This window comes from Heteronotia binoei, unplaced genomic scaffold (assembly GCF_032191835.1).
Source record: "Heteronotia binoei isolate CCM8104 ecotype False Entrance Well unplaced genomic scaffold, APGP_CSIRO_Hbin_v1 ptg001684l, whole genome shotgun sequence".
Lineage (NCBI taxonomy): Eukaryota > Metazoa > Chordata > Lepidosauria > Squamata > Gekkonidae > Heteronotia > Heteronotia binoei.
This window is the reverse complement of record NW_026800359.1, coordinates 42,501-65,538: the sequence shown is the minus strand read 5'-3', so window position 1 is coordinate 65,538 and position 23,038 is coordinate 42,501. Positions and strand designations below refer to the sequence as shown.

The window sequence follows — 23,038 nt, the reverse complement described above, 5'->3', positions numbered from 1 at the left end:
GCTCCTCTATGCCTCGACCCCGCCCACTTTCCTGGGACTTCAGAGGCAAAAGTCCTCCTGCCCCTCCCCTGAACAGGCAAAGTTCCCCCCCACTTTCCCCAAGGCTTGAATATCTGTCTTGAGGGGTGGAGGGCAGAACTGTGCCCAGCATTCCAGGCGGGGCTGCATCACAGAATTGGGCATTAGGACACCACCTGATTTGCTTTCACTCCCCCTCTGAATAAGGCCCCCAGCATAGCATTCTCCTTCTGTGTTGCCCTCTCACACTGCGGGCACCTCTCCAGGGAGTTGTTTGCCGCGACTCCAAGATCTTGCTGCTGGTCAGATCCCCACAATTCAGACCCCGTCAATGTATGTAACGTGGCATTGTGGAGTGCAAGTGTCAAGAGTACCTGAATGCTCAGGGAAAAGACGATTTCAGACAAGGCCTCTTAAGCACACCTGCACCTCCAGTCACTGACACTGAGAAGCACACAGTCCCCAATTGGTCCTATGTTGACTTGTAAAATTATTGCAGGAAAGAACAGCCCTGTCTGTGTTGGCCCCTTTCAGGGCCAGATGGGGGGGGGGCAGAGGGGGTGCTTGCCCCGGGCACGATGGAGGAGGGATGCCAAATTGGGTATGGAGTCCATTGTTTCTATGGGACAGTAAGTAAGAATGGCCCATAAGGGGGCGTCATTTGTTAATTCCCCCCCCCTCAAAAAACTTGGAGATCCAATCCTGGCCCCTTTTTATGCTCTCCTCCCAGACCCCACCCCTCTCTGGGCTAGTTTCCCCCGAAAACCTTGACAGCCACCCAGTCAGAGAGACAGAGGGAATCCTGGGAAATGTAGGCTTTCCGTAATAACTCCTAGGCAGGCTCCTCTGGCGCCTGTAGGCCTCATTAGGCCCAGGATCAAGACAGTTGGTATCCGTTCAAATGCAGGACATCATTTGCTGTGATCCAAGAGGAGCCAAGAGGAATATGCAGAACCAGGAGGATCCACTGCGAGATCCCACCCCTGCTCTGTGTCCAGGAGGTGATCTGCAAAAAAGGGACAGGTCTTGCATTTCCTGGTTCCCCAGCAGTGCAGAAACAGCACAAGAATTCCTGGCTCCTCCTGATGTTGACATGGACTTTTGTTAGAATTCACTGTGATAGTCCTTGAATGTCCCTGGAATCAGGCCTCGGTTTGGGTAGCAGCTCACAGGAGCAGAGCTCTGGAACCTCTAAATTTTATTGTGCTTTTTCGTTCTTCCCCACCAAATCCTTGCTTCTGGGCCCCAAAGCCCCTGGGAGAATTTTGCTGAGCTCTAAGATGTGACAAGTTTTCTAATATTTTCCCCCCCAAAAAATGGGGAAATAACCAAAACAGGAAGCAGAGAGATGGAAATCTTCCTCATGCCACTGTGGCCACATAGGTGGGGGGAAGTAATGTAAAAACATGATGGGAGTAAAGTGTTATTATGACAGTTCTATTTTAAGAAGCATTTTAAGGTAGATGCTGACTGAGCTGATGTGCAGCCAGGGAGGCAGTGGGGCCCTTGGATGACCAAGGGGTAAAAGGATTACTGAAGGAGGATAGGGAAATGGCTGAGAAGCTGAATGCATTTTTGCCTCCGTCTTCACTGTGGAAGATGAGAAGTGTTTGCCCGCTCCAGAACCACTAATTTTGGAAGGGGTGTTTAAAGACCTGAGTCAGAGTGATATGACAAGAGAGGAGGTCCTACAACTGATTGACGAATTAAAAACTAATAAGTCAACAGGTCCGGATGGCATACATCCAAGGCTTCTGAAAGAACTCGAAAGTGAACTTCTAAATCTCTTGACAAAAATATGTAATCTTTCATTGAAATCTGCCTCCGTTCCTGAGGACTGGAAGGTAGCAAATGTCACCCCCATCTTTAAAAAGGGTTCCAGAGGAGATCCGGGAAATTACAGTCCAGTCAGTCTGAGTTCAATACCGGGAAAGTTAGTAGAAACCATAATCAAAGACAGAATGAGTAGGCACATTGATGAACACAAGTTATTGAGGAAGACTCAGCATGGGTTCTGTAAGGGAAGATCTTGACTTACTAACCTGTTACAGTTCTTTGAGGGGCTGAACAAACATGTAGACAAAGGGGACCCAACCGATGTTGTTTACCTTGACTTCCAGAAAGCTTTTGATAAAGTTCCGCATCAAAGGCTCCTTAGTAAGCTTGAGAGTCATGGAGTAAAAGGACAGGTCCTCTTGTGGATCAAAAACTGGCTAATAGGAAGCAGAGAGTGAGTATAAATGGAGAGTCTTCGCAGTGGAGGACGGTAAGCAGTGGGGTGCCGCAGGGCTCGGTACTGGGTCCCATGCTCTTTAACTTGTTCATTAATGATTTGGAGTTGGGAGGAAGCAGTGAAGTGGCCAAGTTTGCGGATGACACTAAATTGTTCAGGGTGGTGAGAACCAGAGAGGATTGTGAGGCACTCCAAAGGGATCTGTTGAGGCTGGGTGAGTGGGCATCAACTTGGCAGATGAGGTTCAATGTGGCCAAGTGCAAAGTAATGCACATTGGGGCCAAAAAACCCAGCTACAAATACAAGTTGATGCATTGTGAACTGGCAGAGACTGACCAAGAGAGAGATCTTGGGATGGTTGTAGATAACTCACTGAAAATCAAGACAGTGTGCGGTTGCAATAAAAAAGGCCAACGCCATGCTGGGAATTATTAGGAAGGGAATTCAAAACTCTTCAGCCAGTATCATAATGCCCCTGTATAAATCGATGGTGTGGTCTCATTTAGAATACTGTGTACAATTTTGGTCAACACACCTCAAAAAGGATATTATAGCACTGGAAAGAGTCCAGAAAAGGACAACTAGAATGATTAAAGGTTTGGAACACTTTCCCTATGAAGAATGGTTAAAACGCTTGGGGCTCTTTAGCTTGGAGAAACATCGAGTGCGGGGTGACATCATAGAGGTTTACAAGAGTATGCATGAGATGGAGAAAGTAGAGAAAGAAGTACTTTTCTCTCTTTCTCACAATAGAAGAACTCCTGGGCATTCAATGAAATTGCTGAGCAGTCAAGTTAGAGTGGATAAAAGGAAGTCCTTCTTCACCCAAAGAGTGATTAACGTGGAATTCACTGCCACATGAGGTGGTGGCTGCTACAAGCATAGACAGCTTGAAGAGGGGATTAGAGGGGAGTAGAGGTCTATTAGTGGCTATTAGCAGCAGTATATTATTGGAACTGTCTGGGGCAGTGATGCTCTGTATTTTAGGTGCTTGGCGGGAGGGGCAGCAAAGTGGAAGGGCTTCTAGCTCCACTTGTGAACCTCCTGATGTCACTTGGGGTTTTTCTGGTTACTGTGTGCCACAGAGTGTTGGACTGGATGGGCCACTGGCCTGATCCAACAGGGCTTCTCTTATGTTCTTATGTGACACAGAGTGTTGGAATGGATGGGCCATTGGGCTGATCCAACATGGCTTCTCTTAGGTTCTTATGTGACTCAGAGTGCTGGACTGGAGGGGCCACTGGCCTGATCCAACATGGCTTCTCTTATGTTCTTATGTGACACAGAGTGTTGGAATGGATGGGCCATTGGGCTGATCCAACATGGCTTCTCTTAGGTTCTTATGTGACTCAGAGTGCTGGACTGGATGGGCCACTGGCCTGATCCAACAGGGCTTCTCTTATGTTCTTATGTGACACAGAGTGTTGGACTGGATGGGCCATTGGCCTGATCCAACAGGGCTTCTCTTATGTTCTTATGTGACACAGGGTGTTGGACTGGAGGGGCCACTGGCCTGATGCAACATGGGTTCTCTTAGGTTCTTATGTAATTTAGTACAGTTTCTGGTGATGTGAGTAGTGTGTGGCAGATGCAAAGGAGTTGTGCAAATGAGTGGTGGTAATGAGCTTTGGCACCTCTTTTTGTACTGAGTGACTCCTGCATGGAAGGAACGAGAAGAAGTGGAGAGGTGGTTCTTTTGGGGACCGCCGTGGCACCAAGGCTGCATTGGAGAATATTGTCTCGGAGTCTTTGGACTGAGGCCTGCAGGCCACCAAAAGGGACTGCAATCCCCCCTCCCATCCTGTCCAGGTCGAGGGACTGCCCCCCCCCAGCCCCCATGAGAGTGTCTGTTCTGTGGTCCCCGGGTGGTGCAAAGAGAGGCGGTGGCAAGCCTGGTGGGTGTGTGACAGTGCTCGGGGGGGGGGGGGGGTGCCTCGCTGTCGTTTGTGGGGCAGGCGGGGGGGGGCGGGGGGACCAGAAGGGAGCTGATGGGGAACTGCCCCCCGTTGCAAAACTCCCTCTGGTTCCGCGCTGCGGGGAAAGGGCTGCTTTTCTTTCCTTCCACTGGTGCCTCGCCTGCCCTGGGGGCTGCTGGAGAGACTTCGGGGGGGGGGAGGTCGTCTCCGGAGCTGCCGGCGGGGGGGGGCAGGAGGGGGTTGGGGGAGCCGCTGCTAACCAGGCCCTGCTCCCCCCCCTGTCTCCGCAGCCCCCCATTTCCTGGCGCAGGGGAAGTGCGAGTGCCGCTTCGCCAACGGGACCGCAGGGGAGGTGCGCTTCCTGCAGAGGTACATCTACGGGCGGCAGGAGATCGCGCGCTTCGACAGCCGCCGCGGCTGGTACGAGGCCGTCACCCCGCTGGGCGAGCCCTCCGCCCGCTACTGGAACAGCCTGAAGGAGGTGATGGACTCTCTGCGGGCCCAGGTGGACGCCTTCTGCCGCTACAACTACCATCTCTTCGAGGACTTCTTCACCACCAGGACAGGTGAGCTGGGGCGTGGCAGGAGATGGGCGCCTCCCTCCTGGAGGGCTCTGCTTCCTCCGCCCCCTTCAGCCAGATGAAGAAGCAGCCTGAGCTTTGCACTGCCTGTCTCTGGCAGGGGAAGGCAGGAGGCGAGCAAGGCGGGGCCAGCTTGGAAGGACTCTGAATACATCCCGGGTCTTCTGCCGGAGCTCCTGAGGGTCTTGCGGGGAGGAGAGCAGAAGGAGGCAGCAACACGGCGACAGAACAAGCCCCCCAATCGCAGGAGGAGATTTTCACCTCCCTGCTTACTAAAAGGGAGCAGAAGCTGATGGGCAACATGTCAGCTCTCATTGGCCACTTTCAGAGCAGCTGACTGCATTAAAAACATCCAGACAAACCGTTACACAAAAAGGAAACTCAGCATATAAAATAAGCACTAACTCACAAAATGGCTACCAGGCTCTTAAGTCAGGAAATGAACGCTTGCAGTCCAGAGTCTTAGCCTTGGAAGCCTCTTCACATGAAACTAACCTTAAATTCCGATGACTCTTTGACCCCAATCTCAGAACTCTCTACATTTCTTTGTTTAAAACAATTTATTATAATGTAAGATATTGTAATATCATATTATCATTTGCTATTAGAAATGAATACACACACATTACATTTTCTCCCCCCCTCCTCCCTTTTTGTGACTCCCCTCATTGCCAACCCCCTTTACAAACCATTCTCTATTACTATTTTATTTAACTTGTTAAAAGGTAATAAACTCTGTGTATTAAAGAATCTTTCTTCATGATGAAAAAATATTAAAAAGAAAAAAACCCATTTTTGTAAACCAGCTTCATAGTAGTCCTTTTTAGTCATTCACAAAGAAACAAAAAAGATATAATCCAATAATCTCATTTTTTTACTATAATCCCTATAAAGTTTCTTCAGAGATAAACCATTGTCATATATCGCCAAATGTCCTTTAATGTTCCATTGTTTTTCAATATACTTTTAAAACTTTCCCCGCTCGCTTTTAAACTTCTCTAAATCTTGTTCTTTTAAGATTCTTGTAAATTTGTCCATTTCGCTCCAATACATAACTTTCATAGTCCATTCCCACATTTCTGCTAATTTTTCTTGTTTTCACCCTTTCGCATATAATGTCCGTGCGGCTGAAAGCATATACCAAAGTATCGTTCTATCTTGTTTTTAAAATGTCTCCATTTGTAATCCCAACAAAAAAATGTCTGGCGCCTTGTTGGAATCTTTTTATCATCTGCTACCAAAATGTTAGGAAATACATGCTAAATTCAGAGGTTTGGAGTGGCAGTAATTGGAGTCGAGGCTTAAGCTTAGCAAAAGAAATAAAGTTTACTAGAAAACATCAGGATAGGGTACTTGGGATAAAACAGAAAAACAATCTAGCTTACCAGCTAGTCTATCTATGTCTTGCTACATGGCTACTCCTTTGTCTTCACTGTTCTTCTCCCCAAAAAGCATTTCGCCAGGAAGAAGAGCAATAAACCTTGCATACAAGATCAAAGCATTTCACACCTAACATCCTCTCTGACCAATGTTGTGTTCACAACTTTCGCGGGCAAAGTAAGAACCATCCCACAATTGAGTTTAGGTCACAATACATCACTTCCTCTATCAGGTAAACAAACAGTTAACTATATAATGGCTGGAATGTACATAGCTTGTATTCCAACAAACCCCTTCTCAAGCTATGCAACATTTCAGTCATTAGCAATTTCAATCAAGTTCATACTTTCACGTAGTCGTTCAAACTTCAGTCTGTCCAGCGGCTTCGTCATGACGTCTGCGATCATTTCTTCAGTAGGGCAGTACTGTAATTCAATCAGTCCTTCTTTAATCATCTCTTGCACAAGTAAACACTTGATGACAATATGTTTGTTGTCTAGTTTTATATTCTCAGCTTTGCATATGCTTATGCATGCTTGGCTGTCTTCATACATGAGTACTGGTTTAGGTTCCTCTATTCCAAATTCCTTAAGAAGAAAAATAATCCATTCCAGTTCATTACATGCCCTTTGAGCAGACACACATTCAGCTTCAGCAGTAGATTGAGCTACAATCTTTTGTTTCTTAGTGTTCCAGTCAATCACACTATCTCCACAGAAGAATACATTTCCACTTGTTGATTTTCCATCTCCTTCATTTCTCCCAAAGTTGGCGTCCATGTAGACTACTAGTCTTGGGTTGTCACGTGCTGAAATTAGTAATTTGTAATCAGCAGTTTTAAACAGGTATCTTGCCAGTCTCTTTATGGCATTCCAATCATGGTAATACGGTGAACTTGTCTTTCTACTCAAGATTCCAACTGCAGTAGAAATATCTGGTCTCGAGATTCTGCTTAAGTACAGTAGTTTTCCAGTTGCTTCTCTATATTCACGATTGTTTTCAAGCAATTTTCCTTCTTTCAAAGTTAAGTATGCTGGATCAAGTGGTGTACTAATGTTTCCATGTTTCTTTATTCCCATGGATTCAATAAAGTCCATAATTTTGTGTTTTTGGTTCAGCACAAAACTTCCATCTTCAGCTCTTTCAATTTGTATTCCAAGGTAATGCTTTATGTCTCCCAGTTGTTTGACTTCCACATCTTTATTTAGCTCATCAGCAATTTCTTTGATGTCCTCCTTGTTGTAGCAACATAAAATCAGATCATCAACGTAAGTCAATATGTACTGGTATTGTCCATTTTTGAGTCTTGTAAACAAACAGGGTTCTGATTTCCCTTGTTGAAATCCTTGCTTCTTTAGTAGTTCTGTCAGCTTATCTGACCAACCTCTTGCGGCTTGTTTTAATCCATAAATTCCTTTTTGAAGTTTACACACAAGTTTTTCCTTTCCAACTTCTGCAAATCCTTCAGGTTGTTCCATGTAGATTTCCTCTGTTAAGTCACCATTGAGGAAAGCTGTTTTAATGTCCCCGTGTTCAACTTGCATGCCTTTGGAGGCTGCAATTGTTAGAAGTATTCTGAACGCAACTTGACTTATGACAGGTGCAAAAGTCTCTGTATAGTCAATTCCTTGTTCTTGCTTGTATCCTTTTGCTACTAAACGTGCTTTGTATCGATCCACACTTCCATCAGGATTGTATTTTACTTTGAGTATCCATTTACAACCAATAGCTGTTCTTTCAGGAGGTAAGTTTGCAAGTGTCCAAGCTTGCTTGTCATGTAAAGACTTCATTTCATCATTCATTGCATCCATCCATTTCTTTCTTTCTGGATCGGGTAGCTGATTTATTTCTTTCCAAGTTGAGGGTTCTTTGACAGGTTGTATTGTTGCACAAATTCCAAGTCTTGGCGGTGGTACGCCTTTGTTGCTCCTTGCTGACTTTCTCACAGTAACTGTGGTTGACTCTGCTTCTCTTGGACTTCCTGCTTCCCCTTCTGATTCAGTGCTTTTTTGTGAAGGTGGACCTGCCTGCTCACAGGTGGTCTCTGCAGGTTGCCAAATAGCAAGTTCACTGAAGGTAACATCCTCTATAGGATTCTGTACTGTGGATTCAGCTTGTATAGGAGTTTGCAAAACACTGTTGCCATCTATATATACAACATTGCATTCTTTGACAATACATGTATCAGGATCTAGGATTCTGTATCCTCTTCCACCATTGGCATAGCCTACAAGTATACCAAGTTCTGCTCTGGGGTCTAGTTTTCCCCTTTTCTCCGTAGGTACAAATGCGTATGCTTTGCAACCAAAAGGTCTTAGATGTTTTAATCCAGGTCGTTTGCCAAACCAAATTTCAAATGGCGATTTATTAGTCACTTTGGATGGAATTCTGTTATGCAGGTAAACTGCAGTATTTACAGCTTCACCCCACATATGATCTGGCAGTCCAGATTGCATTAGCATTGATCTGGCCATCTCCATAATTGTTCGATTCAGTCTCTCAGCTGCACCATTCTGCTGTGGTGAGTAGGGTGTAGTAGTTTTATGTTGAATGCCTTGTTGTTCCATAAACCTTTGGAACTCACTGCTACTGTATTCAGTTCCATTGTCTGTGAACAATACTTCTGGAACTTTGCCAAATTTATTTCTCACAGCAGCAATATAGGATTTAAATTTGTCAAAAACTTGATCTTTGCTTTTAATCAAGTAGACATAGACATATCTTGACTTAGCTTCCATAAATGTCAAAAAGTACTTGCTTGCACCAGCCAATTCTTTGATTGGCCCTGCAATATCTGAGAATACCGTCTCTAGAAAATTTTCATTGTGTACAGTATTTTTGCCTGTGTACCTTGGGGCGGTACCTTTAGCCTTTAAACATATATCACAACCAGATTGCATTTGATCACAATCAATAACATCAATATTACATTCTTTCAACAATTTCTGCACACTTTGCACACTACGGTGTCCCATAGTTATGTGCCATTTTAGAAGACATGATTTATGCTTACAAACAGATTGCATTGTATTATACACTGGCCCAACAACATTTGTTACATCAGAAATATTTTCAGCATCATTTTGCATATCATCATCATCAACAACATTATCATCAACAAGTTTTAGGTAATGAAGACCATCAACTACATCAAGCATAAGTTCAGTTCCAGATTCAGGATCAACAATACTTCCATTTTCTTTTCTGAGTACAACCTCATGATCTCTTCTGATAATTCTCTTTGTTGAAACTAGGTTACTGACTGCCTCAGGGGCATATGCACACTCTGTTAGTGTAACCTTTTTAATTTCTTGACTTTCATCCATAACATTTAAGATTACAGTGCCACTTCCTTTAACTTTCAGAATTTGTCCATTGGCTTGCTCTAATTTAGGACAGTTGTCCTCATCCAATTCCGCAAAAGATTTCTTATCTTTACAGACATGAAAATAAGTTCCAGAATCTATCATCCAATGATTCTCAAGATTTGCATTTGATTCAGTAATTGTATATGTGGGATTTCTTTTATACACATTCTCAGTCTTTGTTGCTGGCTTTGAAGACTTAAAACCACGTTTTTGCTGGTTGCTATTCATCACTTGCCCATTGGGTGTTGCTGCTCCAGTAGAAGCATTAGCATTTTGATTTTGTTTTAACTTCTTTCTGCAAGAATATTGAAGGTGTCCTCTCAACCCACAAAAATGACAAATAATTTCATTTTTCCCAGGATGCACTCTAAGTACAGACATCTTATTCTCAGTTTCAAAAAGTTCTCTCCTTCTGGCCTCATCTTTCAAGTATTCCAGAACATAGTCAAGTTCCTGTTTCTCTCTCATCCTCAACAAGGATGCAGTGCTTTTATAGCTTTTGGGAAGAGACTTAAATAAAGCAGCAATAATTTCTTCATCTTCCACTGTGGTTCCAATTCTCCTAAGCTCTGAAACCACCTCCATCATTTTATTCAGATGAGTAGCCATTGAATCTGTTTCATTCATCTTAAAACTGTGCAGTTTCTCTCTGAGAAATATTTTCTGAGTCATAGAAGGCATAGATGATTGCTTTTCTAGGTATTTAAACATTTCTGCACTTGTACTACAGTCCAGGATTAAAATATTGTCCTGTTCTGGTATGGCACTCAGAATTAATAATTTTGCACGATTATCTTTAATATCAAAATCTTGGATTTCATCCTTATTTTCATTGAAAACTGCCTCATAGCAATTTTTCTCCCGAAGGAGCAGTTTCATTTTCATTGACCAGAATCTAAAATTGCTTTCATTTAAGCATGGAATTTTTACATTGATCACATCATTACTCACAGAACGTTGCATTGCGTTTCCTTGGCCGTCGTTCCATGCAAGAGCTGATGTTGAGGGATTTTCATCCCCTTCTGTGTTGGACATCCTCGAAATTCAGGCTTTAGCAGGAGAGCAGGAGAAATACAGCGTTGCCTTGAGGGGTTCAGTGCTTTTAGCTTATTGAATTGGAGATTTTTGCTGAGGCGGCGGTGATCAAGGTAACTAGGCTCCCCGGCGGGTCCTTTGTTTCTCTCAATTGCTCCGTTTAGCAAAAAATACAGCCTTTCAAACAGCTTCTAGTCACTTTAAAATACTTTTTCACTCTCTGCCTGTTTGCCTTCAAAAAATCATTTTCCAATATGCCAAGCTCCAATATTTAGCAGTTTGATGGAACCAACCATCCTCTGCTACCATTTGTTGGAATCTTTTTATCATCTGCTACCAAAATGTTAGGAAATACATGCTAAATTCAGAGGTTTGGAGTGGCAGTAATTGGAGTCGAGGCTTAAGCTTAGCAAAAGAAATAAAGTTTACTAGAAAACATCAGGATAGGGTACTTGGGATAAAACAGAAAAACAATCTAGCTTACCAGCTAGTCTATCTATGTCTTGCTACATGGCTACTCCTTTGTCTTCACTGTTCTTCTCCCCAAAAAGCATTTCGCCAGGAAGAAGAGCAATAAACCTTGCATACAAGATCAAAGCATTTCACACCTAACATCCTCTCTGACCAATGTTGTGTTCACAACTTTCGCGGGCAAAGTAAGAACCATCCCACAATTGAGTTTAGGTCACAATACATCACTTCCTCTATCAGGTAAACAAACAGTTAACTATATAATGGCTGGAATGTACATAGCTTGTATTCCAACACGCCTTCTTAATATTATATCCCAAAACTTTCAAAATCTCTTGCTGAATCATCTCCCAAAATTGTTTCACCTTGTTACAAGTCCACCACATATCGTAAAAGATCCTTCTTGTTTTTTACATTTCCAGCATCTATCCAAGACCTGATTGTTCATTTTTCCCAATTTCTTAGGTGTCATGTACCACGTATATAACATTTTAAAGCAATTTTCTTTAATGTTATAACATGTAGATATTTTCATAGAGTTCTTCCATAAGTGTTCCCATGACTCCATCTGTATTTTTTTATATTTATCGCCCATTTTATCATTTCTGATATAACTACTTCATCTTCTGTAGACCATTTCAATAATAGTTTATCTGTCTTTGAATTCAACTTTTCTTTTTCCCCAAACAGCACTCTCTCCGGTTCTGTTTGTTCTTGTCTTATTCCATAATGCCCTGTTCAAGCAAACTCTTTATTTGTTGCAATTGAACCCATTATTTTTATAATGTATTTCTTCTGCCAATTTTAATTCTACCTTTCCTCCTTGAATTTTTAAAAGTTGTTTATGTGATAGCCACTTCTCTTCTTTGATATATGAATACAGTTTTATTACTTCTGTTGGCACAATCCAAAGCAGTTTCCTCTCGTCCCCATATCTTTTATATTTCAACCAAGTATTTAACAGATTACTTCTCATATAGTGATGTGAGAAGAAGCCATCCATCTTATTTTTCCCATAGTACATGTAAGCATGCCATCCAAAAACATTTCCATAACCTTCTAATGCTAGTCACTTTCTGTTTAATAATGCCATCCATTCCTTAATCCACACCAGGCATTCTCCATCATGATACAGTTTTAAATTAGGCAGTTGAAATCCACCCCTTTCTTTCGCATCTGTGAGAATTTTCATTTCAATTCTTGGTTTTTTCCTGGCCCATACAAATTCTGAAAGTTTCCTTTGCCATTTATTAAATTGTTTCTTGTCTTTCACTATTGGAATTGTTTGAAACAGGAACATAATTCTCGGTAAGACATTCATCTTAATTGCAGATATTCTTCCCAACATAGACAGATTCAGTTCGTTCCATTTTATCATATCTCCATTGATCTTACGCCACAGTTTCTCATAATTATTTTTATATACATCAATATTTTTCATTGTTATTTCCACCACTAAGTATTTTACTTTGGAGGTAACTTCACACGCTGTTAACCTCTGTAGATCTTCCTATGACATATTTTTCCACATAAATTTCGATTTTTCTTTGTTTATATAAAAACCTGCCAATTCTCCATATTCTTGTATTTTATGAAACAACAGTGGTGCTACAGGAGTGGGATTTTCATTTATAAACATCACATCATCTGCAAATGCTCTGCACTTATAAGAAAAACCTTTCACTTTCAGTCCCTCTATCTCTTTGTCTTCTTGGAGTTGCATTAAGAAAGCAGAACTCTCTAGATTTCTAACATGGTGGCTCACTCAGGAGTTGGAGAAATCTTGGAGAAAAGTCGACTGTGGGGTGACATGATAGAGGTTTACAAGATTATGCATGGGATAGAGAAAGTAGAGAAAGAAGTACTTTTCTCCCTTTCTTACAATACAAGAACTCATGGGCATTCGATGAAATTGCTGAGCAGTCAGGATAAAACGGATGAAAGGAACTACTTCTTCATCCAAAGGGTGATTAACATGTGGAATTCACTGCCAGAGGAGGTGGTGGCGGGTACAAGCATAGCGAGCTTTAAGAGGGGATTGGATAAAAATATGGAGCAGAGGTCCAACAGTGGCTATTACACACAGTGTGTGTATGTATATATGTGTGTGTGTGTATACACACACACACACATATTGGCCACTGTGTGACACAGAGTGTTGGACTGGATGGGCCATTGGCCTGATCCAACATGGCTTCTCTTATCTTAAAATTGGAGGTGGGGGCGGCTCCTTTAATCACAGCTGCCTACAGACTGGGCTCTGCCCACAATAATAAAAGATCTGGTCCAAGGGACATTCTGTCTGGGATACCCGACTCTCCCATGGGAAAACCAATCCCTGATGCTGCCAGATCCCGGGTTCTTTGTCATTTAAAGGCTCTGCTATAGCTGTCTCTTGATTTTTGATTTTTCCTCTAATTGATTGGTGGGGGAAATAATAAATAGGAAGACCTCCTTCTTGGGAGCTTCCAGAGGCCAGAGTTGACCTTCCAGCAGGAGCCAAAGGAGGATTTAGGGATCCCCTTGAGAGTTTCCCAAGGTATTTCCAGAGATCTCTTCAGCAGGAGCTGCAAGGCCAAGGTCTCCCTTGTTGAAAAGCATTTCTAGAGAGTTCAGACTGACCCAGCAGGTGCTTCTGTGGGAGTCTTCAGGTGGATTCTTATCCCTGGCTGGGGGGGGGGTCTGATCCAGCAAACCAACTCCTAGTGTTTTGGGAAGCAAGAAGGAACTGTCGGAAGCGGAGAGAGGTTCATTTGTGTGTCTCTTTGTGCAGGGACCAGAATATGAGTTAGTGGATCCTTGACTATTGTGGTGGTGGGAGAGGTCAAGAGATTGTGTCTTCAGAAATACATCAGCTGCAGACGTGAGAAAGTCCTCCTCGTCTCCATCTGTTGGCGTTCTTCTGGTCCTCCTCCATCTCTGAAATTGTCCCCTCTTTCCCCCTCACTTCCAGTTGAGCCCCTGGTGACGATCTCCCCCACCAAGGGAGACCCCCTGGCCCACCACACCCTCCTGATCTGCACCGCGGCAGGATATTATCCCCCCGGGATTGACATCAAGTGGCTGAAGAACGGGCAGGAGCAGACACAGGGGGTGGGATACGATGATGAGATCCAGAACGCAGACTGGACCTTCCAGTACCAGGTGATGCTGGAGACGGTGCCTCAGCAGGGAGACGTCTACGCCTGCCAGGTGGAGCACAAAAGTGTGAAGGAACCCATCTCCGTGCAGTGGGGTAAGAGAATCACAGGCTCCCCTCTTCTCCCCTCCCCCTTGAAGGGAGTTCCAAGGACTTGTGTCAAGCAACTCCCCCACTTCTCAAGGACTCCCCTCTTCCACAGCACCTCAAAAGAAAATAGCATTGGGAAAAGTGCAGAATAGGGCAAGCAAAATGATCAAGGGGATGAAACACCTTCCCCATGAGGAAAGGTTAAAGAGGTCAGGGCTCTTTAGCTTGCAGAAACCTCGACTGAGGAGTGACATGATAAAGGTTGAGAATATTATTAAGGAGACACAGAGAGTAGACAAAGATCCTTCCCCCCTTTCTCACAGTACAAGAACTAGTGGAGTCCCAATGAAATTAATGAGATTTGGAACAGATCAAAGGAAGCGCTTCTTCAACCAAAGAGTCATTAACCCACGGAATTCAGTGTTGCAGGAAGTGGTGGGGGCTACAAGCACAGACGGCTTCAAGAGGGGATTGGATGAAGATATGGAGCAGAGGTCCACCAGTGGCTATTAGGGGGAAGCGCAGGGACCCCATAGCGGTGTCAGGGTGCCCACCAAGAACCCTCCTATTGGCTACCGAATGTTTTCAGAAAGTGGGGTGGGGTTGAAACTTTAAGGGAATGTTGTTTCCGTGGCAGCTCCCCCCCTCCCAGGCTGGGTTGGATTCCTTCTCACTCTTTCCCCCTGTGTGTGTTTTTAAAAAGGGGCCTGATTCTCCCTGTGAAATCTGTGGGCTGAAAGGCCGAATCTGGCCCTGATCCGCCTTCTCACAGGGGGTCCCTCCTTCTCTCCCCACAGAGCCACAGACGTCGGACTCTGCCAAGAGCAAGGTGTGGACGGGGGCCGTGGGGGCCGTTCTGGGGCTGGTCTTTGTGGCCGTGGGGCTTTATCTGTCCCTGAAGAGCAGGAAAGGTGAGGGGCTGGAGGGAGGGTGGGGGGTGGGCCACTATCTCCCCCTTCTGCTCTGGGATCTGCCCATCCTTGGCCTGAGTTGAGAGGGAGAAATGAGGGGACCCAAAGGAAAAGCTTTAGCAAATGAGCAGTTAAACTGTGGAATTCTCTTCCACTGGACATAGCGATGTCTTGTGAGCACAGATGGCTTTTGAACAGAGGGTGAGACCACCAGCCACAGTGGCTCAAAGGAACCTCCATCTCCAGAGGCAGCAGACTTCTGATGTCCAATGCCGGCAGTCAGGGTCTCTCTCCCCAGTCTGGTGGTCCTCTGAAGCCCCTGGCTGGCCCCTGTGTGAGGCAGGAGGCTGGACTAGATGGACCTTCGGTGGTCTGATCCAGCAGGGCTCTTCTGAGGTTCTTCTCAGGGGAATGCCTCAGCCTCTCTGCCCTCTTGTTGGCCCTGCAGAGGAACTGGTTGGCCCCTGTGTGAGACAGGATGCTGGACTAGATGGACCCTCCCTGGTCTGATCCAGCAGGGCTCTTCTGATGTTCTCAGGGGAAGGCTTTGGCGTCTCTGCCCTGTTGTTGGCCCTCCAGAGAAACTGGTTGGCCACTGTGACTAGATGGACCCTCACTGGTCTGATCCAGCAGGGCTCTTCTGATGCTCTTCTAAGGGGAAGGCCTCGGCCTCTCTGCCCTGTTGCTGGCCCTCCAGAGAAACTGGTTGGCCACTGTGTGAGGCAGGAGGCTGGACTAGATGGACCCTTAGTGGCCTGACCCTGCAGGGCCTTCTCCCTGCTGGCTCCCCCCTGTGGAGTGGGCTCCCTGGCTGGAGATTTGTAGAAGGCACAGTCAGGCCTGCTTCTTTGCCAGGCTCGGGAGGGGAGGCAAACAGCCGGCATCTGGAGGGCAGCAGATTTGAGTGACGTGATCTGGATCTTGAATGCATCATGTTTTAATTCTTGCTGTGAGCCATTTTGGCCCCACAGGAAAGGTGGGGTATAAATATGACAAATAAATAAAGCAGATCTTTCTCTTGCAGCGACTCCCCTGCCGCCCCCCCCAGGTAAGAGTCTCTCTGCTCCTTTTCAGCCCCCCTTTACCCCTTTCCGAGACTGTGGGGAGAGGGCAAAAGCCAGAAAACCCCCTGCAGTATGAAGAGTAGCAGACCAAAACCAGATTACAGCAGCCAGCAAGACACACAAACACGCCCCCCCCTACTGGTTTTTGTGCCTGTGGATTTCTTCTCCCTTCCCCTAAACAGCTGTCCAAAGTAGCCCAGTGAAGATGGAAAGAGCCAGACAATGTCAGTGGCCATGACAGGGGTGGAGAGTCCAGAACCCCTTCCTCCAAGTGGAATCTGCTCCGTGTCCGTGATTTGTGATGACCTGGAAGGGTGGGACTGCTGTGATCCGGGGGGGGGGGGGGCAAACTGTGGATCTTTCGCACCTATTGTGTGGCTCTCAAAGTCCCCACCCCCCTATTAGCCAGCGTGGAGAAGAAATGTTTATCTTTCAATCACTTTCCCAAGCCAAGCCAGCCAGTGCCTTTTAGAATGCATTTAAAGTTAAAGTTGCTTTCTTTGCACCTCAACCTCTGCTGTGTCTTCTGTGTGGCTCTTATGTGAAGCAGATTTGGGCCCCCCTGCTGTGGTGTCTGTGTTGTGGGCGGGGTTTGTGGGGCTCGGGTGAGGTCAGAAGATCCTGCCCCCCTCTCTGGGGATTGACTTTTGGCTTCTGATGGTTCTCCTCCCTCTTTCCTGGCAGGACTCCTCGGTTAACCCTTCCTGTCCCAGGATCCTGCTGGCTGGAGAAACCTTTCCTACAACCGAGGCCCTCTTTCCTTTCCGCGGAGGAAGCAAAATGCATGGAGAAAAGGACTTCTCCCACCCAGCACTCTTCCCCCAAGCTGGCTTGTTCCCTGTTTCTCTGTTACTACGTGTGGGCGGGGAGTCCTCCTGCTAGGGGGTGTGTGTGTGAGACTGTCCCCTCCTTCCTCCCCAGACAGGGGTGCCATCTCCACCCTCGGATATTCCTGGGTCTTTGGGGGTGGATCCTGGGGTGAGTGGAGTTTGGGGAGGAGGGGAGAGCCACTTCAGCAGGACTGAATGACATCAAGGTGACCCTCTAAAGCAGCCATTTCTTGCAGGGGGGGCTGGTTTCTGTACTGTGGATATCAGTGGTCATTCCAGGGGGTCTCCCGGCACCACCTGGAGGTTGGCAACCCTCTGCAAACAGCTGCAGCAATGGGGTGGCCTTCTTCCCACCAGCTGGAAGGCAGAGCTGGGGGGCTGCTGTGGGGTCTTCTCTTTGGGCAAAGGGCTCTTTGTTTGCAGCCTTCATGTGGGTTTCTCAACCATCTCACCTGAAGCAGGGTCTGCGTCTGTGGCTCAATTCCTCTTTTCCTTTCTTTGGGCCAGGCTGCGGCTCAGATTCCTGCCCTCCTCTCTCTGGAGTCGCTAAGGGCGCCAAATCCAGCCAGGTCATTCCTAAAGAGGGGTTGAGAGCGGGTGTGCAAAATGGATCAGTGCTTTGTCAATCTGTAGTTTCCAGATTTCCTCTTGCTCCTTAACCTGGGCCCCCTTTTATTGGAAGAACCGTCTAATAAACATTAAAACGAATTCTTTCCTGGAGCTCCGTCTGTGACTTTCTGAGCCTCCTCAGAGTGGCCTTTTGCAGGGTGGCCCCTTCAGAAGGCTTCGCTCAGATGATGGAAGCTGTTGTGGGGGGGGGCGGGGATCGGAGAGGTGATCCTGCAGTCGTGGGGGGAGGAGTGGGGGCTTCAAGGGCATTCCAGGCTTCTTAGCTGATAAAGAGTAGCTCGAACTAAGCCCAGCAACTTGTTGTGAACCAAAGTTGCGTCTGCAGAATAAGAGGAATGTCGCAACCCAACTGGGTTTGGGAAGGAGCAGCCCAGAAATGCCAGAAGTGCAAAGGGGGAGGGGGTGAGTCGTGCCCAAGAGGGAGAGAGGGGGGGCCCATCCTGCGGGGGGGGGGAGGGCTGGGGTTCCCCCTCCCACCCCCTGGAGGCCCCCCCTTCCTGCTCAGGGGTTTAGCATCACCAAAGTTCCCTCTAAGCTGCAGAGTCCGGTGAGCAAAGATTCTCCTTTGTGCACTGCTGGGATTAAAGTTATGAGCTGCTGTGTAAGGTCTTCTGCTCTGGGGCCCTCCTGCCTGAGCGAAGACAAAATGGTGTGAGCTGGAGGTTCAAAATCTGTGAGCTGGCTCGCGCTCACTCAGCTTCGGGGGAAGAGGGAGCGTCACTGCTGGGGGGGGGAATGCAGCCTCTAGGATCGGGGCCAGCAGCATCTCCCTTTCCTTGGGGGAGCAGGGACAGGTGTGGAGGGGACTGCTGGGCGGAAAGGAAGCATTTGCGGGGTTGGGGGGGGGGATTCTGCCTCATGGCTGGAGGGGAGGGTTCAAGAGGCAGCCGAGTCCCAGGGATTTTGGGGGGGGGGGTATCTCTCTGTATTCCCCCCCCCCCCAGCTGTCCAAGAGATTCCTCTGGCAGAATCCTGATCAAGACTCCGCATCAGGGGCAGGATGCAAATTGGGGGGGGGCACTCCCTGGCACTTCCACCTGCAGAGCCCCCCTGAGCAGCCCTGGACCTTCCCCGCAACCCCTGAGCTGTCTTCGAGGAGCTACAGCCCCCCCCCCCACAGACCCTCCCGGAAAGAAGGAACCTTCTCGTCTGGAAGCCCCCAGGGCACTCGACCCCAAAGGGAGGAGGCCTGACCCCCACATCTGCTTCTCTGGCCCCTGAGGCTGGCCTTGCCCCCCCCCCCCAAGTCTCCTGGGAGAAGGGAGGGAAGAGAGACTATTGCGGGGGGGGTTGCTGTGGAGTCCCCCCCTCTTTTGCAACCTCTGGCTTTCGGGAGGTCCCCCCTCCCCTCCCTGGCCTGAAGCGTCCTGGTGGGGCCCAGGGCTGCCAACTTTGGGCGGGAGATTCCTGTAGTCTTTGGGGGTGGAGCCAGGCCTGGGGAGGGTGTGGTTTGGCAAAGGGCTTGGGGAGGGCACAATTCCCAGAGCCCCCCTTCCGGGGACCGAGAATCAGGGGGCAGCCGAGGGGGTCTGGCTGAAGCAGCAGGACAAAGGCTGGAGCCGGGGGGACCCGGAAGACCCCCGAGCTGGATCCCAGCCTGGCAGCACCTCGAACAAGACTTTGTCGCTCTCAGAGGCGCCACTGGACTGACTGGTTGAGTGGTGGGCTGCAGGCACACAACACTCCCCCCCCCCCCAAACAGAAAGCCAAAGTGCCTGAGGCTGCAGCCGGGGACGCGGGCAGTGGGGCGGGTGCTCCAATTCGAATTTGCGAGGGGGGGGGGGGCAAGATTTCGGCTGCCTCGGGGCCTCCACAGGGTTTATTCCGGCCCTGTCGCTCCTTCCCTCCCTTCTTTCCTTCCTCCCTCTGGCATTTATGTCTTGTGGCTCTCAGGCGTCTGACGTTCATTCTATGTGGCTTTTGCATGAAGCAAGTTCGGCCACCCCTGGTATAGCAGGTATGAAGTTACAATTTCAGCGAGTTCCCATAATAGTTCACAATCGAAGGCCGGATGGAATGGCTGGTCCTGCAGGCTTTGGGAAACTGGGCAAGGTCCCGCCAAGCTCTGACATCCTCTGGAAGTTGGTCCCACCAGAAGGGGGCAGCAGTAGAGAAGGCTCTGTCGCCTCTCTGTTAAGTCTTGCCTCCCTCAGCCAGAAGATGATAAGAGATGTTGAGATCCCGATTGAAGTCCCCTCTGGGGAGCATGTGGGGAGAGGCGGTCCCTGAGGGAGACAGTTCCCCGGCCGTATAGGGCCTTAAAGGCAAAAACCTGCCCTGGCAGCACCTTTTGGGGGATCCGGGACGGGCAGAGAGCCAGTGCAGCGCCCGCAGGCCAGGTTGTCTGTGCTCCCGCAGGGAGAGCCCCGGTAGCCGCCCGGCTGCCCCATTCTGCCGCTGCAGTCTCCGGAAGCGGGGCGGGGGCAGCCCCATGCAGAGGCCGTGACAGTAGTCCAGACCGGAGGGGACTGCAGCGCGGATCTCAGTTGCCAGGCGGCGGTGCTCGAGCGAGGGAACCAGCGGCCTTCCCGCCTAAGCCTGTGTGGGTGTGTGTAGGGGGGGCTCTCCTTTCTTTGCGGCCCCCCAAGACAGAGGAGGGATCGCAGAGGAGCAAGCAGCCCCCCGGGAGAGCAGCGGGGGGAGGGAGGAGCAGCCCCCCCCCAATTTCTTAAGTTCCCCTCTGGGACTTTCTCCCCCCCCCCTCGTGTTTGCTGAACTTCGCCTTGGCTCCGCCTGCTGTTCCCGAAGGGCCCCGAAGACCCCGCCCCTCCAGACGTTGCCCCCTCCGCAGACGGCGCCCTCCAGTTTCCTCGCTCATCCTAAAGCTGCTGGGTTGAGCATGATGAACGCTTGTTCTGCAGAAAACCATTTAGCACCTTGGATTTCACCCCCCGCCCCCGTACTTTGGAAGCCCCTCCCCATTTATGTGCGGAGCCATCAGGGGAGGGGGCTGTCTCGACTGAGCGGAGCCTCCCCGAGAGAAAGGGGGACCCCCAGAATAGCCGCTCTACTCTGCAGTCTTTGGATGCTTTGGATAAAAAACTATCTTCTCAAACAGGACTAGCTGTGGCTGCTTCTGCCCGGAGACTGATGACGCTGCCACAGAGGGAATGCTCATTGGTGCTCCTTTGTAGCTGGGCCGCACCCCCCCCCCAGGACTGAGGGGCAAAAGGTCCCCCCCCCTCCCCTGCAGGGGACAGACGAAGTTTGCAACCGAAGCTGCAAGTGGGGTTTCCATGGGGCAGCCATGGGGCACGGCCTGATCCTGCTGGGGATGATGTTGGTGGAGCTGGGGCCACCCCTGGGGGTCCTCGGATCAGAGAGGAGACTCCGCACGCCCCGTAAGCAGAACTCTTTTGGGGGGGAGGGGAGGGAAGAATGTGGGGGGCTTGGAGAGACTGCTGCCCCCCCCCCGGTCCATGGAGGGGGAGGGAAAATGAAGCCCCCCCATAAGTGCAGCAGGGGGGCTTGGAGAGATGAGCCCCTCCCCCTCACCAAGGACAGGTTCTCTTATGGATCAAAAACTGGCTAATTAATAGGAAGCAGAGAGTGAGTATAAATGGGCAGTCTTCGCAGTGAAGGACCTGTCCTTTTCCTCCATGATTCTCGAGCTTATAAGGAGCCTTTGATGAGGAACTTTATCAAAAGCTTTCTGGAAGTCAAGGTAAACAACATCTACCGGGTCTCCTTTGTCCACTTGTTTGTTCACCCCCTCAAAGAAATGTAACAGGTTAGTGAGGCAACATCTTCCCTTGCAGAACCCATGCTGAGTCTTCCTCAATAACCTGTGTTCATCAATGTGCCTACTCATTCTGTCCTTGATAATGGTTTCTACCAACTTTCCCGGTATTGAACTGAGACTGACTGGACTGTAGTTACTCAGATCTCCTCTGGAACCCTTTTTGAAGATGGGGGTGACATTTGCTACCTTCCAGTCCTCAGGAATGGAGGCAGATTTCAATGAAAGATTACAGATTTTTGTCAGAGGATCCACAAGCTGAACTTTGAGTTCTTTCAGAACTCTTGAATGTATGCCATCCGGACCTGGTGACTTATTTGTTTTTAATTTGTCTATCAGTTGTAGGACCTCCTCTCTTGTCACCTCAATCTGACTCAGGTCTTTCAACACCCCTTCCAATATAAGTGGTTCTGGAGCAGGCAAACACTTCTCATCTTCCACAGTGAAGACAGAGACAAAAAATGCATTCAGCTTCTCAGCCATTTCCCTATCCTGCTTCAGTAATACTTTGACCGCTTGGTCATCCAAGGGCCCCACTGCCTCCCTGGCTGGTTTCCTGCTTCTAATGTATTTGAAGAAATTTTTATTGCTGGTCTTTATGTTTTTTGCAATTTGCTCCTCATAGTCCCTTTTTGCCTGCCTGATCACAGTCTTGCATTTGATTTGCCACTGCCTGTGTTCCCTTTTGTTAATTTCACTTGGACTAGCTTTCCACCGCTTAAACGAGTCCTTCTTACCTTTTACAGCTTCCATTACTTTGTTTGTTAACCTTCTCTTATACCTGTTTGTACCTTTCCTAACTTGTGGTATATATGTTATCTGAGCTTCTAGGATTGTAGTTTTAAATAGCCTCCAAGCTTCCCCAAGGGTTTTGACGGTATTTACCTTTCCTTTCAGTTTCCTCTTCACATGCCTCCTTATCTCAGAGAATTTACCCCTTTTAAAGTTAAACGTGGTTGTGCTGGTCTTTTGGAGCAACTCTCTATTTATACAAATGGTGAAATCAATAATGTTATGGTCACTGCTCCCAAGCGGTGTGATCACTTTTACATCTCTCACCAAGTCTTGGGCATTACTTAGGACCAAATCCAGGATCGCCCCACCCCTGGTAGGTTCTGAGACCATCAGCTCCATAGTACAGTCATTGAGAGCATCAAGAAACTCAATCTCTTTCTCTCGACCAGAACACATATTGACCCAATCAATCTGCGGGTAGTTAAAATCACCTATGACGACACCGTTTTTACGTCTAGCCACTATCTTTAAGCCTTCCATCATATTATAGTCGTCCTCTATCTTTTGATTTGGTGGGCGATAACAAACTCCCATAGTTAAATTGCCTTTTGGGCCCTATATTTCAACCCAAAGCATTTCTAGCAGGGAATCTAATTCTCTGACCTCAGTCTTACTGGACCGTATGCCCTCTCTGACATACAGAGCCACCCCACCTCCAACCCTTCCTTCGCTATCCTTCCAGTATAGGTTATATCCAGGAATCACCGTGTCCCACTGATTCTCCTCATTCCACCAAGTTTCTGAAATTCCCACAATGTCTATGTTTTCTCCCAACACTAAACATTCCAACTCACCAATTTTACTTTGAAGACTTCTAGCATTTGTGTACAAACATCTA

General features: G+C 47.8%; 2 protein-coding genes across 2 annotated transcripts in view; both read left to right on the top strand.

Moving 5' to 3' along the window:
* Nucleotides 1–596: 596 nt before the first annotated feature.
* On the top strand, nucleotides 597–17,088 carry LOC132565791 (H-2 class II histocompatibility antigen, E-S beta chain-like). The gene is made up of 5 exons (XM_060230514.1): nucleotides 597–651; nucleotides 4,431–4,733; nucleotides 13,956–14,237; nucleotides 15,029–15,168; nucleotides 16,891–17,088. The coding sequence occupies exons 1-5, from the start codon at nucleotides 597–599 to the stop codon at nucleotides 17,086–17,088; spliced, it is 978 nt and encodes a 325-aa protein (XP_060086497.1).
* A 3,825-nt stretch (nucleotides 17,089–20,913) lies between these two features.
* Nucleotides 20,914–23,038, top strand: part of LOC132565789 (H-2 class II histocompatibility antigen, E-S beta chain-like) — a 23,116-nt gene continuing 20,991 nt past the window's right edge. Inside the window, exon 1 of the mRNA XM_060230513.1 lies at nucleotides 20,914–21,007. Coding sequence (XP_060086496.1) covers nucleotides 20,914–21,007 — 94 coding nt within the window. The remainder of the gene's footprint in view (nucleotides 21,008–23,038) is intronic.

What these genes read in the sequence shown, in the direction of transcription:
- LOC132565791 (XM_060230514.1), top strand. Translation starts at nt 597, where the DNA reads ATGGAGGAGGGATGCCAAATTGGGTATGGAGTCCATTGTTTCTATGGG. An exon ending in CTTCTTCACCACCAGGACAG is followed by an intron (nt 4,734 to 13,955) that starts GTGAGCTGGGGC and finishes CCTCACTTCCAG; the next exon opens with TTGAGCCCCTGGTGACGATC. An exon ending in ACCCATCTCCGTGCAGTGGG is followed by an intron (nt 14,238 to 15,028) that starts GTAAGAGAATCA and finishes CTCTCCCCACAG; the next exon opens with AGCCACAGACGTCGGACTCT.